Consider the following 12574-nt stretch of genomic DNA (forward strand, 5'->3'; position numbering starts at 1 on the left):
GCTGGGTACATGCTGTTCTCTGGGGCCGCAGGAGCCAGGTGGCCAGGCTAAGGGATGAGTTTTGCCCGTGTGGTGGCTGCCTGGTTTGTGTTTATTCTCTTGGAGGGAGGAGAACTGGCCTTGGGTCTGCTGAGGGAGGGGGGGGGGCCAGGGGTCCCGCTTTTTTGCCCACCTTTCTTCCATTTCTTATACATGCCCTTCTTAACTCTCAGCTCATCTGTAAGCTCCTTATGCAGCCACAACAGTTTCCTTAGATGTACTTTTGGGTGGCACTTTTTCTTTTATGAGCCAACCCCCCCTTTAATACTGATACTTTACTGAAGGTTTCGGTAGAGAAATGAAGTTAAAAAGGTGGAGAAATGTCACAACAAAGCAAAATGAACTGCTTGAAACACGATACAATACAATATAGGGGTAAATAAGAAGACCGGTAGACAAGAGTTTCAAACACAGCACAGACAGAGAGAGTCATAAAATGCAGGATCATAAACATCAAAGCATCCTACTACGCACATTGGAAAGATTGCAGGTCATGGGATGTAAACATGCACAGCTCTATACTGATATCATTTCCATTATTTATCTAGCATATTCCCGGTCCATTAGGTCTTAACTTACAACTCATCGGGCAGTTTTCTTAGCAACCAGACCATCAGTGAGAAGGGACGAGGACCAGAATTTTCTCTCCTCTTTCTGGGCCTCACATAGCTTCCAGGAGAAATACTAGTTCTTCCCCGGATGCTAACTCCACACGTAACCCTTGGGCAAAACATCCATTTCCCTCCTAGAAGCCCATGCAATGTTCACACAGCATAGGAAGAAAGCGTGAGGGTTACAAAATACAGGCACACAGGAATCATTCACTGATGCATTCTATCGGAAGGTTAAATGCAATTACTACTGGAACAGTTAGAACAAAGTCAAAAGTTATATCTAATATCTAATTAAATATCCACATTTTACATTAGAATCAATTTCAGTCTTTCAGCAGAAGGAAGGGCGTTAGTCGTCCACCTATAGTTGTTGGTATGTGGTTTAGGGTAATATTATCCCCTGACAATTTCAATTCCCTGCCCCCAAAGTAGTATTTATACAGCATAATACTTTCCTCCCAAAATGTGCAAGTGTCAGACACTGCATCCAATAAATTATAAACATTATTTTCTGTTGTACAAGACATGATTCATAATCTAATGAAACATGAGCTACCAAAGTTAAAACTTTGTCCCACTGACGGGGTAAGACAGGAACCTCCAGTTCTTTATTTTGTTCGTTTCTCAGGTTTTGTATGTCAAATTGATTGAGTGAAACCAGGTAACTATAGAAAACAATCCCTGGCTTTTTAGTCTCAAAGGATTTAGCCAATTGTTCTAATATCTCAGGTGTCTTAGATTCTGTAAAAGCTGCTCGTCCAAATAAAGATGTTACAATGTGTTGCAGCTGCAAGTATTGCCATTGATCTAGCCTCTCTCATAAACCATGATGGACACCTGGTTGGCCAATGTGGAAACAGCGGGGGCCCTTCTGATGTTCTCAGCCTCCTCTGGACTGGTACTTCCTTTATAAAGCACCCTCCTGCCTGCTGAGTCTATTCTCTGTTCCTGCATTTCAAGAGATTGGACTGGATGCTCCTTGGGGTCCCTTACAATTCTACTGTTCTATGATCCAATGAAGATGGTCTCCTCGGCTCCCACCTTTGGGTGCAAGATCACCTGAGGCTGCTGGCAAGCTGTCTTGTATTCAACAAGGACCCAAGGCTCTTACTGAACATCACCCTGGGCTCCCACATCCAAGACAGATTGTTCAACAGCACAACAACTTCTGGTGTCATGCTACTGGTGGAGAAGACAACATTCCGGACTACACTGGTGGAGAATGGAATAAACTGTTGGCTGTTCCTAAAGGAGCCAATCCCGAATTCTCCAACCAGATATCAAGCACATAGAGCATGTTGACTGAGGTCCTCCTCTGAGGGTCTTCTGCTGGTTCCCTCACGGCAAGAAGTGAACTTACAGGGAACCTGGCAGAACGCTTTCTTGGTAGTGGTGCCCACCCTGTGGAACGCCCTCCCTTCAGATCTCAAGGAGATAAAGAACTACATAACTTTTAGAAGACATTGGAAAGTCTTTAATGTTTGATATTTTACTATGATTTATATATGCTGTAAGCTACCCAGAGTAGTTGGGGAAACCCAGTCAGATGGGTGGGGTATAAATATTATTTTTAATTCCAGAGGTTCCTTATGAGGAACGTTTGAGGGATTTGCATATGTGTAGCCTGGAAATTCAAAGGATATGTGATAGCCATGTTCAAATACTATGATTCTCCCTGCTGTGAGTTCCTCGATGGAAACTGAGACTTTTTTTCCATTTGAAGCTCTTTCCACATTCCAAGCACTGATATGGTCTCTCCTCACTGTGAATTCTTTGATGGGAAATAAGATGTTCCTTCCTACTGAAGCAATTTCCACATTCCAAGCACTGATATGGTTTCTCCCCTGTATGTATTCTTTGATGGGAAGTGAGTGTAGCCCTCCAAATGAAGTTCTTCCCACATTCTAAGCACTGATGTGGTTTCTCTCCTGTATGAATCCTTTGATGGGTTGTGAGCTTAGCTTTCTGACTGAAGCTCTTCCCACATTCCAAGCACTGATGTGGTTTCTCTCCTGTATGAATCCTTTGATGAGCCGTGAGCTTAGCTTTCTGACTGAAGCTCTTTCCACATTCCAAGCACTTATAGGGTTTCTCTCCTGTATGAATTATTTGGTGGGCTGTGAGCTTAGCCCTCTGACCAAAGCTCTTTCCACATTCCAAGCATTCATAAGGTTTCTCCCCTGTATGAATTCTTTGATGGGCTGTGAGCTTAGCCTTCTGAATGAAGCCTTTCCCACATTCAAGGCATTTATGAGGTTTCTCCCTGCTGTGAGTTATTTGATGGGAAGTGAGACGTTCCTTCCTAGTGAAGCACTTTCCACATTCCAAGCATGGGTATGGTTTCTCCCCTGTATGAATTCTTTGATGGAAAAAGAGAGAGCTGCTGTGACTGAAGCTCTTTCCACACTCTAAGCACTTATGGGGTTTCTCCCCGCTGTGAGTTCTTAGATGGCAACTGAGATTGGAGCTGCGATTGAAGCCCTTTCCACATTCGGGGCACTGGTATGGTTTCTCTCCTGTATGAACACTTAGATGAGCTGTGAGCTTGGCTTTCTGACTGAAGTTCTTTCCACATTCCAAGCACTGATAAGGTTTCTCCCCTGTATGAATTCTTTGATGGGAAGTGAGACTATTCTTATAGGTGAATCTCTTTCCACATTCCAAGCACTGATATGGTTTCTCCCCTGTGTGAATTCTTAGATGGGAAGTGAGACTTTCCTTATGGGTGAATCTCTTTCCACATTCCAAGCACTGATATGGTTTCTCTCCTGTATGAATTCTTTGATGGGATGCAAGACTTTCCTTATGGGTGAATCTCTTTCCACATTCCAAGCATTCATATGGTTTCTCCCCTGTATGAATTCTTTGATGAGAAGTGAGCTTAGCCCTTTGACAAAAGTTTTTTTCACATTCCAAGCACTGATAGGGTTTCTTACTTGTATGAATTTTCTGATGGGAAGTGAGATGGGACCTCCGACTGAAGCTCTTTTCACATTCCAAGCACTGATATGGTTTCTCCCCTTTATGAATTATTTGATGAGATGCGAGTTTAGCCTTTTGACAGAAGCGCACTCCACATTCCAAGCACTCATACGGTTTCTCCCTTGTATGAATTATTTGATGGGCCATGAGGTTAGAACTTTGCCTGAATCTCTTTCCGCATTCCAAGCACTGATATGGTTTTTCTCCTCTATGTATTCTTTGATGGAGAGTGAGTGATCCGCTGAAACGGAATCTCTTCCCACATTCCAAGCACTGATATGGTTTCTCCCCACTGTGAGTTCTTTGATGGGAAGTGAGATTGAAGCTGTGACTGAAGCTCTTTCCACATTCCAAGCATTGATATGGTCTCTCTCTTGTATGAATTTTCTGATGTGACACCAGATTGCACCTCTGACTGAAGCTATTTCCACATTCCAAGCATTGATGGGGTTTTTCCCCACTGTGAGTTCTTTGATGGGATGTGAGACTATCCTTCCGACTAAACGTCTTTCTACATTCCAAGCACTGATAGTGATTCTTCCCAATGGGATTTATTTGATGGGATGTGGAATAGGAGGTCTCTCCTGTGTCAATTTTGTTATGGTCTCCATTGCTCATGATTTCCAATCCATCACCACCTGCATCAAAGAGAGAAATGGATCAGAATCTCAGGAAGAAATGGAACCCCAAATTATTGAACAATACCCTTACTACAAAGGGACGTGGGTGGCGGTGTGGATAAAACCTCAGTGCCTAGGACTTGCCGATCGCATGGTCGGCGGTTCGAATCCCTGCGGCGGGGTGAGCTCCCGTCTTTCGGTCCCAGCTCCTCCCCACCTAGCAGTTCGAAAGCACCCCTGGGTGCAAGTAGATAAATAGGGACTGCTTACCAGCGAGAAGGTAAACGGCGTTTCCGTGCACTGCGCTGGTGCTGGCTCGCCAGAGCAGTTTCGTTACGCTGGCCACGTGACCCAGAAGTGTCTCCGGACAGCGCTGGCCCCCGGCCTCTTAAGTGAGATGGGCGCACAACCCTAGAGTCGGACACGACTGGCCCGTACGGGCAGGGGTTCCTTTACCTTTACCTTTTTACCCTTACTACAAGCTTTACTGCCTTTGTTGATGCTCATTAACATACACTCTGATGGGGACCAGAGCCTAGCACCTTCCAGGATAGATTATGTTTGGCACAATCATGGAATCTCTGCCATCTGCAAAGTCAGTTGTCGCTTTGGTCAACCAAAAGCCAACAGAAGCAGAGACAAAAAACCTGACAGAAGCTATTTTAACTTCCCTCACCACTGTGAAGACCAGCATGAACACGGTTTAAGAAGCCATATGTAGAGGAAGAATATTAGACCAAATGGTAGATAGCTCTCATTCAAGGTGAGCTGTGGGGGAATTAGAATCCCAGGTGGTGGTGGTGGTGCTGTTGTGCTCCATCAAAATATTGAAAATTCCTCACATATAGATATGTATTGGATTTCAAAACAGATACTATGATCCAGCAGGAAGCCTTACTGAGAGAGTCCACAATCCTACGATTCTCCTCCATGACTTCCTTATGCAGAGCTCTCTGGTCAGGATCCAGCAACGCCCACTCCTCCTCTGTGAAATACACAGCTACGTCTTTAAAACACAGAGGACCCTAAAAGGAAAAGGAAAAGGTCCTCCACTTAGTCAGCATAAAGATTACCTACTATACATTGCTCGGTTGTTTTTTGTGTGCTAATTGTTGTGTTGTTACAATGGGATTATTTTCCTACATATTTTAATTATGTATGCTTCTTATAATGTTTTTATGGAATTCTTTTATTGTGCATTTTAATGGCCCCAGAGGCTCCCTGATTCTTTCCCCACAAAGCTCCTGATCACAATACCTGATCGGTTTCCACAGTTGCTGCTTTTCCTCCACTACCATGAAAAGATGGATGAGATCTTGGGGGCATCCTTCTGTCACCTGAAGTCAATGGGAAGCCATCAGTTCCTGCATCTCTCAGAGGTTCAGCACTTCATCTCTAACTACAGATAGGCCTTATTAAAAGTTTTCCTTGCTGAGTGCATTTAGACATTTGTACCCATTTCAAATTTTAGTTGTGTCAAAATACATCTCTCCCCCCCCCCCTTGGGGCTTTCAGACTCCCCTCAAAAGATGAACACAACCCAAAGATTAGTTTCAAGATCCACAGAATGAGAAAAAACTCCTTCCTCCTTACCCAGCGGCCTCCCTCTGGCATCAAACGGAGTCTTCTCTGCCTCACAGGAATCAGGGCCCATTTCTGCAAAGAGATCCTTTGCCTGAAATAGGATTCAAACAGAGAATGGGGAGAAGAGTTGGAAAAGAAATGGCAGAGGCAAAACCTTTGGGGGTATCAGATCTAACTCACTGAATGTTTTCCAAAAAATGATGAGCCATTAATAGAGAATTTGGGAATACTCTCCCTCATGTTGGGAGCCCCTTGGGAGTTTCCAGAGGAAAGTCTCTCTCACCTGCTGCTCTGCTTGCTTTCTCTCCTCTGCCTGACTCAGGAGGAAACCTTCGGCCAGGGCTGCAGCCTGGGAACTGGTCTCTGCTCCACATTCCCTCACCCAGCTCTCCATCTCCACCACAGCCCTGACTCTGAACTTCCATTAACAGGAAGAAAGGAAGAAGGAAGAGAAGGAAGCCTCTAGCCCTGGTCTAAGGAAAGCGACCATGCAGAATTGCCTCACTGACAATTTCATGACCCAGAAGGTGGAAGAAACAAGAAGGGGATCATCTGTCTTGGACCTGAGACAGGGACAAAGTGATTGACACAGTGGAAGTACAGTGGTACCTTGGGTTGAGAACTTAATTCGTTCTGGAGGTCCGTTTTTAACCTGAAACTGTTCTTAACCTGAAGCAGGGACCGCTCTCACTCACTTCTGGCCTCTTTCCCCTTTGTTCCTGGTCTGGTTTAAATCCATTCACGAACCAAGAGCCCACATCCTGAGCCCGGGCTGCGGACATCTCTGCCATTTTGTGCAAAACATGTCTGAATGGGGGGGGGGGGTTTACTTCCCCCTGAAAGGCAGCTGAGGCGTCGCCTGCATCTGGAGGAGCTCTGCGGGAGAGGCGAGGGAAGTTCTTAATCTCGGGTGTTTGATTGATTTTTAAAAATATGTTATGGAAGGCGCCCAGATGGGCAGGGGATGAATAAAGAAATTATTATTATTAATGACAGTGGTACCTCGGGTTAAGAACTTAATTCGTTCTGGAGGTCCGTTCTTAACCTGAAACTGTTCTTAACCTGAAGCACCACTTTAGCTAATGGGGCCTCCTGCTTCCGCCGTGCGATTTCTGTTCTCATCCTGAAGCCAAGTTCTGAACCCGAGGTACTATTTCTGGGTGAGCGGAGTCTGTAACCCGAGGTACCCCTGTCTTCTTGTTGTTGTTAGCCGCTCTGTGCCCGGCTTGGGCTGGGGAGGGCGGGATCTTCTTCTTCTTGTCCGCGTCGTGCCAGAAGAGGCTCCCTCCCTCCTGTCCTGCCGAGGGCCAAGCAGGGAAGCCCCCCCCCCCCACCGCAGCCCCGCGGGGAAGCAGCAGGGCTGCCTCCGGCGATGCAGCGCCTCCCCTCGGCCTCGCCTCCTCTTTCCCCCTGAATGGGGGGTCCCTCCTTGACCGAGCCCCGCCCGGCAGCCCGGGGACCCCAAGAGGAGACTCACCGGAGGAGGCAAGAGGAGGGCCAGGGAGGGGTCCGCCTACGGAAGACCCGCCTCTTCCTGTCCTGTCCTCTCTAGGAGTGCGGCTCGGCTGCTCTTAACCCTTGGCCCGCCGGGCGCGCCCAGCTGGTCTCCTTTGGGGGGAGCCTGGGGGCCGGAGAGGGAAAAGGAGCCCGGCCAGGAGCCGAGAGGGGGAAAGGGGAGCCCCCTGCCCCCCCCCGGGATGGGCAGGGTGTTGCAGGAATTTATGTCTAGGTGGGGGGGGGGTTGCCCCTCCAGCAGATCTCATGCACATGCAGCCCACTACCAAAACCAGCACAATCGCTTTTGTGACTTGTGTGATTTGTCCCCACAAAACACTTCGTCGCAGTTTCTTCCTGTCTCTTCAAAGGGCCTTTGCTGCAGGATACCAAATGTAAGAATTCACTGATCAATGCATCTCTGTACTGGCTCACTGGGGAAACTTCAGAAATTCCTATAGACCTTTGAGCTCAGCTCCTCAGCAGCCCCTCTGCCTGAGGGATAATCCCTGGCATCCTGATACCTGAGTGCCAGACAGGTAGCCCTTCCAGGAATAAGGGTATGATTAACTTGGCTGGGAAACAGGGAAATGTAAAGATCTCTTTTGTTCCACTTGATGGGTGTTTGTTGGAGGGCAAGGGGAACCATGGAGCAGGGTCCAGGATGCTCAGATTCCTGCCACCAGACCTCCCCTTTCATGATGTAACTGTGATGTAGTTTGGGGGGTGTAACATGGGGATGAGCAGCTAATACAAGTTTGGGTTCTCTTTTGTTTGGGGCTTCCCTCTTGTTCCACCTGGTGGCAGGTGGGAGTCCTGTGGCAACAGTCTTCCATCAAGACCAAGCCGACTGGCTGCTCTTTTGCTCTGGTATTCCGGGCTGGGGTCCTTGTTTTTTTGTCCAAGGGATCCTCAGATTTCTCCGTTAACAAGGGCAGGAAGCAGGGCGAGGGTGGCTCTCATCTCGGAAGATGCCGCCTGCTTGGGACTCCTGTTTTGTAGAATACAGGATTATCCCGAATTTCCATGTAAAATTCAATAGGGAGTGATCCATGAGAGTCTGGGAGAATCTGATGCTAACTGCCAATTCCAAGATGAAAGTCTGCCAGGTTTGCATGTCCACATGCCTGTCTCAGAGGATGGGAAAGCAGAGCTCTTGAGACAGGATGGCAGATTTGACCACATAGGCCAGGGCTAGGCAACCTAAGGCCCGGGGGCCGGATGCGGCCCAATCGCCTTCTCAATCCAGCCTGTGGACGGTCCAGGAATCAGTGTGTTTTTACATGAGTAGAATGTGTCCTTTTATTTAAAATGCATCTCTCGGTTATTTGTGGGGCATAGGAATTTGGTCTTTTTTTCTTCTTTCCAAAATATAGTCCGCCCCCCCCCCCATGGTTTGAGGGACGGTGAACCAGCCCATGGCTGAAAAAGGTTGCTGACCCCTGTTATAGACCTTACTGGAACCTGGTGGGATGAGACTCATGACTGGAATGTGGGAATTGAGGTGTATAACCTGTTCAAAAGGAACAGACCAAACAGGAAGGGAGGAGGAGCAGCCTTATATATCAAGGATGTGTACACTTGTGAAGAAATCCATGACCTGGAGCATGAAAACCAGATTGAGAGTATATGGGCAAAAATGGTTGAGAGAGAAACCACAGTGACCTTACAGTGGGGGTCTGTCATAGAGTGTCAAGCCAGACTGAAGGCTTGGGTGATGCCTTCCAAGAGAAGATGAACTCTCTCCTCAAAGGAGAGAGAGAGTAGTCCCGGGAGGCTTCGATTTCCCCAGCCTCTATTGGAGCTCAGAATCTGCCTCCCTGACAAGTTCATTTCCCAACACTAGGATCACCCGAGGCCCTTCTCTCCGAGGTTCAGAGGGTGACAAGATGAGAACCAGCCTTTTCTGTGGTGGCTCCCTGTCTGTGGTATGCTCACCCCAGGTAGCCTGGCTTGTTAAGCGACCAGAGCAGCACCACAAATATATCCTAATATCCTTACCTTCTAAAGTCTCTCTCTCTGTCTCTTACTCTTTCTCTCTTACTTTCTCTCTTTTAATTCCGTTTCCATTCTATTCCTCTCTGGATTAATGTTTTACTTTGGTATATATATATATGGACCCCTGACCATTAGGTCCAGTCGCAGACGACTCTGGGGTTGCGGCGCTCATCTCGCTTTACTGGCCGAGGGAGCCGGCGTACAGCTTCCGGGTCATATGGCCAGCAGGACTAAGCCGCTTCTGGGGAACCAGAGCAGCGCACAGAAACGCCGTTTACCTTCCCGCGGGAGCGGTACCTATTTATCTACTTGCACTTTGAGGTGCTTTCGAACTGCTAGGTTGGCAGGAGCAGGGACCGAGCAACGGGAGCTCATCCCGTCGCAGGGATTTGAAGTCCTAGGCTCTGTGGTTTAACCCACAGCGCCACCCACGTCCCATTCTCCATATTCTTGTTACCACCTTCGATGACTCACTTTTTAAGCAACAGCCCCAGAAGGGAAAGAAATTACCGTATTTTTCGCCCTAGAGGGCGCACCGGCCCATAGGGCGCACTTATTTTGGGGGGGGGGGATAAAGAAAAAAATTATTTCCCCCCCCCCAAGCTTGCCGGGCTGGGGGCGAGGGAAGCCCGAGCTTCCCCAGCCCCCAGAGGGGGTCCGGGAGCGACGGTGAGGTTGCATTCAACCTCGCCATCGCTCCTGGAGCTTGCAGGGCTGGGGAAGCCCGAGCTTCCCCCAACCCCAAGAACGGGTCCGGGAACGATGGCGAGGTTGTGCTCAACCTCGCCATCGTTCCCAGAGCTTGCTGCTATCCGAAGCCCGGGGAGCGCAGCGCTGTAGCCCGCTGCACACCCCAGGCTTGCGGATAGCTGCCCTAAGCCCGGGTGCACAGTGCCACGCTCCCCGGACTTCGGGCTGCAAGCACCTATCTGCAAGCCTGCGGAGCCCGCGGGAACTTCCGCCGGGCGCCGCAGGCTTGCGGATAGCTGCCCTAAGCCTGGGGTGCACAGTGCCGTGCTCCCCAGACTTCAGGCTACAGGCAGCTATCCGCAAGCCTTCGGAGCCCGCGGGCTCCACAGGCTTGCGGATAGCTTCCTGAAGCCTGGAGAGCGAGAGGGGTTGGTGCGCACCGACCCCTCTCGCTCTCCAGGCTTCAGCAAAAGCCTGCATTCGCTCCATAGGACGCACACACATTTCCCCTTCATTTTTGGAGGGGGGAAAGTGCGTCCTATAGGGCAAAAATACGGTAAATAAAGGTTTTGCTTCCATGTAAATAAATGGCAAGAAAAGCCTTCCGTGCCCACATTTGGACAATTTTGCACAATTAGAAATAAATGGGTGACACTTTTTTCTTTTATGGATCTCCCCACAGGGTAAAAAACCAGAAGGAAATACCCCATCCAACTTCTCTCTTTTTAATATTTATATTTTATTGAACATTTCTGGAAGAAAAATGAAGTGGAAAAAGTCAGAGAAAGGTCAAAACAAAACAAAACAAAGTGCTTGAAACTGATACTTTGCAATATAGAAGTAGTCCGATTATTGTAATAGTAGAAAACTATGAGCAACTCACTGTGCTTTATAGCAATGCATTCCAAACACCATTCTATTTGTCCGTACACAATCTACGTCTAAAAGCAATCTGTTCATATATTGCAAGAGTAGTCCTATCTTCTCCCTATTATTCCAAGGGAGTCGCAGATTTAGCTTTCCAGTGAATTGTGGCAAGGATTTACTTCTACACCACTTGGCTGATACCCAGCAGAGGGAACCCCTTTAAACAAAGCACAAGAGCCAAGGGAATAACAGCAAGTCCCGTCAGGGTCAGGGTCAGGGTTTGCAGTCTGACCTATTCTCCTTTGTAGAAGAACAAGCATGAAGGAAGCCTCCCAGCCTGTTCATAGGTCCTTATATGTGAACACAGTTGGTCCTGGCAAACTGCTCTCAATCTTAACTTGTTAACTGCCGTTGGTCCAGTTTTTAATTTGCCTGAATTAATTTTAAGATGTATTTTAATTAATTGATGCCTGTTTTTATGTATGCTGTGTTATTTATATGATGTTAGCCGCTCTGAGCCCGGCTCTGGCCGGGGAGGGCGAGGTACAAATACAATTTATTATTATTATTCTTCAAAGATTTTAAAGTTTAGAGGACTCTCCCCACTGCTTGTAGGCAGGGTTTGCAGTGAATCTTGCCTGATGTGTTTGGGATTCATGTCTCATCTTGGAAGTCCAACAGGCAAAATAGCTATGCAAATAGCGACGATGATTAGCAGAATAGCTCACCATCTAATGATTCAGTTTAGTGTTAGGGCTGAGCGATACTTTCTTTTCAACATCGTGATATATCAGCAGCTAAATACCGGTGTATGCTGATATATCGTGACGACTGGAATTTATATTGGCTGCTTCTTCCCGCCTTCGGGAAAGAATAAGCAGCCAAGATACATGGTCCAGCTCTACACAGTCAGCTACTCGGCGGTAGATCACTGGTGAAACTGCCGCCGCTCCTGAGTCCCTCTGCCTCCAGCACAAGCCAAGAGTGGTGGTGCTTCTGTTTGCAATATACCTCCAAGTGAAGCCGCCATCGCATTCTGCCCCTCATACCAGTCCTGGGCGATGCATCAATAAGTAACCCATGCCTATTTAGTGCAAAAGGCAGCCTGTGTGGATGTTGCTTCCTTGTTATCTTTGGGAAATTATGTGGCTGCATTTTGGGGTGGGAGGAAAAAGATGTGGGGCAGAATCCTAATAAGGTAAAAAGTCGGTTGCTCCTATTGGGTAATCAACAAGAATAAAAACCTCACTCCAAATAAAGCTGTACTAAACTAATTATTTAAGTCAGGGGTGAAACTTGGGCACAGGAGGACTCATCATCATCATCATCATCATCAAATCATTACAAAATTCCGGCTGTTTTCACCAATACTTTATCAAGCCCTGACGAAGCCTTCACCTATGTCTTGAAGGTGCAAGATCCCTCAGTTAGAAGACCCATATGCTGCAAAGTTTTGTTAAGTTGTACCATCACAGATTACGAGCAAGGAATGCTCTCTCATATAAAAAGCCTTCTGCATATAGAAGACTTGCAAGTTGGAGACACAATTGCTTTTTTAAAAAAATTCAGTTGTAGTGCAGCAATGGAGACGAGTTTCTCCTACTGTCTGGGGAGAGGCAATTTGTGGCAATATCACAAATTTTACGGTATTTTTTTATAGCATATCTAAAATCCGTTGCTTTTTAG

At 47.3% G+C, this 12574-nt stretch overlaps 1 protein-coding gene across 2 annotated transcripts; it reads right to left on the bottom strand.

The window, feature by feature from the left end:
• Nucleotides 1-255: 255 nt before the first annotated feature.
• LOC114593448 (uncharacterized) lies at nucleotides 256-7185 on the bottom strand. 2 transcript variants are annotated; one of them, XM_077926645.1, is made up of 5 exons: nucleotides 6449-7185; nucleotides 5849-5930; nucleotides 5513-5592; nucleotides 5154-5280; nucleotides 256-4273 (listed from the first exon to the last, which is right to left on the bottom strand). In XM_077926645.1, exons 2-5 carry the CDS (start codon nucleotides 5907-5909, stop codon nucleotides 2310-2312), a joined length of 2232 nt encoding a protein of 743 aa, XP_077782771.1. In that variant the 5' UTR covers nucleotides 5910-5930; nucleotides 6449-7185; the 3' UTR covers nucleotides 256-2309. The 2 variants fall into 2 exon arrangements, with proteins under 2 accessions (XP_077782771.1, XP_028577618.2); XM_028721785.2 differs by lacking the exon at nucleotides 6449-7185 and adding an exon at nucleotides 6123-6426.
• Nucleotides 7186-12574: the final 5389 nt, after the last annotated feature.

Source organism: Podarcis muralis, chromosome 3 (genome assembly GCF_964188315.1).
Source record: "Podarcis muralis chromosome 3, rPodMur119.hap1.1, whole genome shotgun sequence".
In the NCBI taxonomy this organism is placed as follows: Eukaryota; Metazoa; Chordata; class Lepidosauria; order Squamata; family Lacertidae; genus Podarcis; species Podarcis muralis.

Excerpts from the sequence above, each read along its gene's own strand:
- LOC114593448 (XM_028721785.2), bottom strand. The coding sequence starts at position 6,233 with ATGGAGAGCTGGGTGAGGGAATGTGGAGCAGAGACCAGTTCCCAGGCT. Across the intron at positions 5,593-5,848 it reads TGCCAGAGGGAGGCCGCTGG|GTGACAGAAGGATGCCCCCA; the intron begins GTAAGGAGGAAG and ends CATTGACTTCAG. Across the intron at positions 5,281-5,512 it reads CAACTGTGGAAACCGATCAG|GGTCCTCTGTGTTTTAAAGA; the intron begins GTATTGTGATCA and ends TTTTCCTTTTAG.